The 2,041-nt window shown below is 46.7% G+C and overlaps 1 protein-coding gene across 1 annotated transcript; it reads right to left on the bottom strand.

Moving 5' to 3' along the window:
• On the bottom strand, positions 562-1,401 carry LOC107607354. The gene is made up of 2 exons (XM_016309322.1): positions 1,152-1,401; positions 562-1,058 (listed from the first exon to the last, which is right to left on the bottom strand). The coding sequence occupies exons 1-2, from the start codon at positions 1,399-1,401 to the stop codon at positions 562-564; spliced, it is 747 nt and encodes a 248-aa protein (XP_016164808.1).

Raw genomic sequence — 2,041 nt, forward strand, 5'->3', positions numbered from 1 at the left:
AAACATGCTCTCAACCCGGAAAACCAAGTCAACATACTGTTGCCACTCTAGTCTCGCATATGCGCAATCGGCTCGAGCATGAGCACATGGGTAGTGTAACGCCTAGAAGTAACCACAGTCACATCTGCGATTCTGAAGGTTAACCCTAAACCGAGACTGTACCACTACAGTAGCTATCTCGTCGACTGTGAATATGGTAGTGGCTCTATCGTACGACGTCACTAGCATCTGGGAAATTCCCTCACGGTTTGTTAATATGGCTTTCTGCAAGAACTGTGAGAACACCTGACCGCTTGCAATCTGCGCTTGTGCTTGCCGACACTTGATGACGATTAACTCAGTCAGGCGATGGTACGTAGACCTGACAATTGCACAGACTGGTAGATTTTTAGTGCCCTTCAAGACGGAGTTGATACACTCAAAAATATTGGTCATCATGTGACCATATCGTCACCCGTCATCAAGGTGCTGTAGCAATTTAGGTGGTTCTAACCCTCATACCCAACCCATCATCTGCAGCAAAGTTACGAGATCCTTGCTGCTAATTAACTCAAGGTAGTACTACGCCTGCTCTTGCGTCTTCGAATACGCGGCATTAACCAGGTGTCTTTTGGCTTCCTTACTCTTGAAACTTGTTGCGAAGTTGGAGGCAATATGTCGTACACAGTAAACATTGTGTTCCCAGCCACATCCTTCACGCTCCAATGTGGCCTTTATTGCCGCATGCCTATCGGAGATGAGCAGAACTCCTGGCCTAGTCGCTACATGTCTCCTCAAATTGGTCAGAAAGAAGTACCATGAATCTGTATTCTCTTTTTCGACAAGTGCGAAAGCGACGAGTAGAATGTTATTGTTTCCATCATGTGCTATGCCCATGAGAAGGGTGCCAGCGTACTTACCATACAGGTGTGTTCCGTCCACTGACACCAGCGGTTTACAGTGCCTAAAAGCTTGAACACATGAAGGGAACGACCAGAAAACCTGGTAAAACATGACACTATCACGGTCAAGAGTGTTTCTGACATAGTACGGAACCGTTTGGAGGTCAACAATTGTCCCTGTTGCGAAATTGTTTTACTTAGTCAAAGTTGTTAAGGAGTAAATGGACAATGAAGAGCAAAGACCATACGAAAGTAAAATGCAAGGAATACCTGGGACGAAAGCTTGCAGCGCATTGAAGTATCTACGCAGCTGGTCATACGACTCATCCCAATCACCGTAGATCCTTGCGATTGCCTTCTGCTTCGCGTGCCAAACCTTCTTGTAAGACACCTTGTACCCGTACGCTGACTCTACTGATCCTTGTAACACCTTTACACAAATTGTCGCATCAGCATGCACCATGGGGAATATGTGCTGGCATATCACATTGCTATCAAGTTGAGTGTGGTCTTGAGACATCGAACTTGCCAAGCAACTATGAGGCCCTTCGTATTTTCAAATTTCCCAAAATCTAGAAGACCTTGTCTTCGCAACCCGTACCATCCAACGACATTGGTCACCAAACTTCTTGCATTGACATACATACCTACTTTGGTCTGACTCTACCACCTTATACTCTGTACTCCTACGGATGTTGTACTTTTTTACTGCCAGCATCGCTGTTTCCCGGTTCAAAAACTTTAACCCAATCTCGAGCTCCATCTCGCCTGACAGAGCGTAGCTGCTCGCTCTGTCCTCTGCGTTACTTGAATGTATTGCTCCAAGATTTAGAGACAGGTAGTGTGCTGGTGTGCTGGAGGATACACCACCACCTACCGGTTCGATAGGTGTTGGAGAAACAGAGTCGCCATGCAGAGTTTGCATTTCTGGAACGGCTTCTGCCTCATCACCGCTGAATTCTTCAATGTCATCCTCGTCAGACATTTCAGCGATGCCAACATCGGGATGCTTATCAAACCCAAGTATGGTAGAAGGGGAGGGGCGTGCTTCACGAATATTTGCATTCTGTTCCCGCACCACAAACGCATTGAAGCTTGGACGACGGGCCCTACTTGTATCCGGACCTAGTACAAAATCAGCCCCTGCCAGATTTCTCACA

Source organism: Arachis ipaensis, chromosome B01 (assembly GCF_000816755.2).
Source record: "Arachis ipaensis cultivar K30076 chromosome B01, Araip1.1, whole genome shotgun sequence".
Taxonomy (NCBI): domain Eukaryota; kingdom Viridiplantae; phylum Streptophyta; class Magnoliopsida; order Fabales; family Fabaceae; genus Arachis; species Arachis ipaensis.

What these genes read in the sequence shown, in the direction of transcription:
- LOC107607354 (XM_016309322.1), bottom strand. Translation starts at nt 1,401, where the DNA reads ATGTCTCAAGACCACACTCAACTTGATAGCAATGTGATATGCCAGCAC. An exon ending in GCTGCAAGCTTTCGTCCCAG is followed by an intron (nt 1,059 to 1,151) that starts GTATTCCTTGCA and finishes ATTTCGCAACAG; the next exon opens with GGACAATTGTTGACCTCCAA.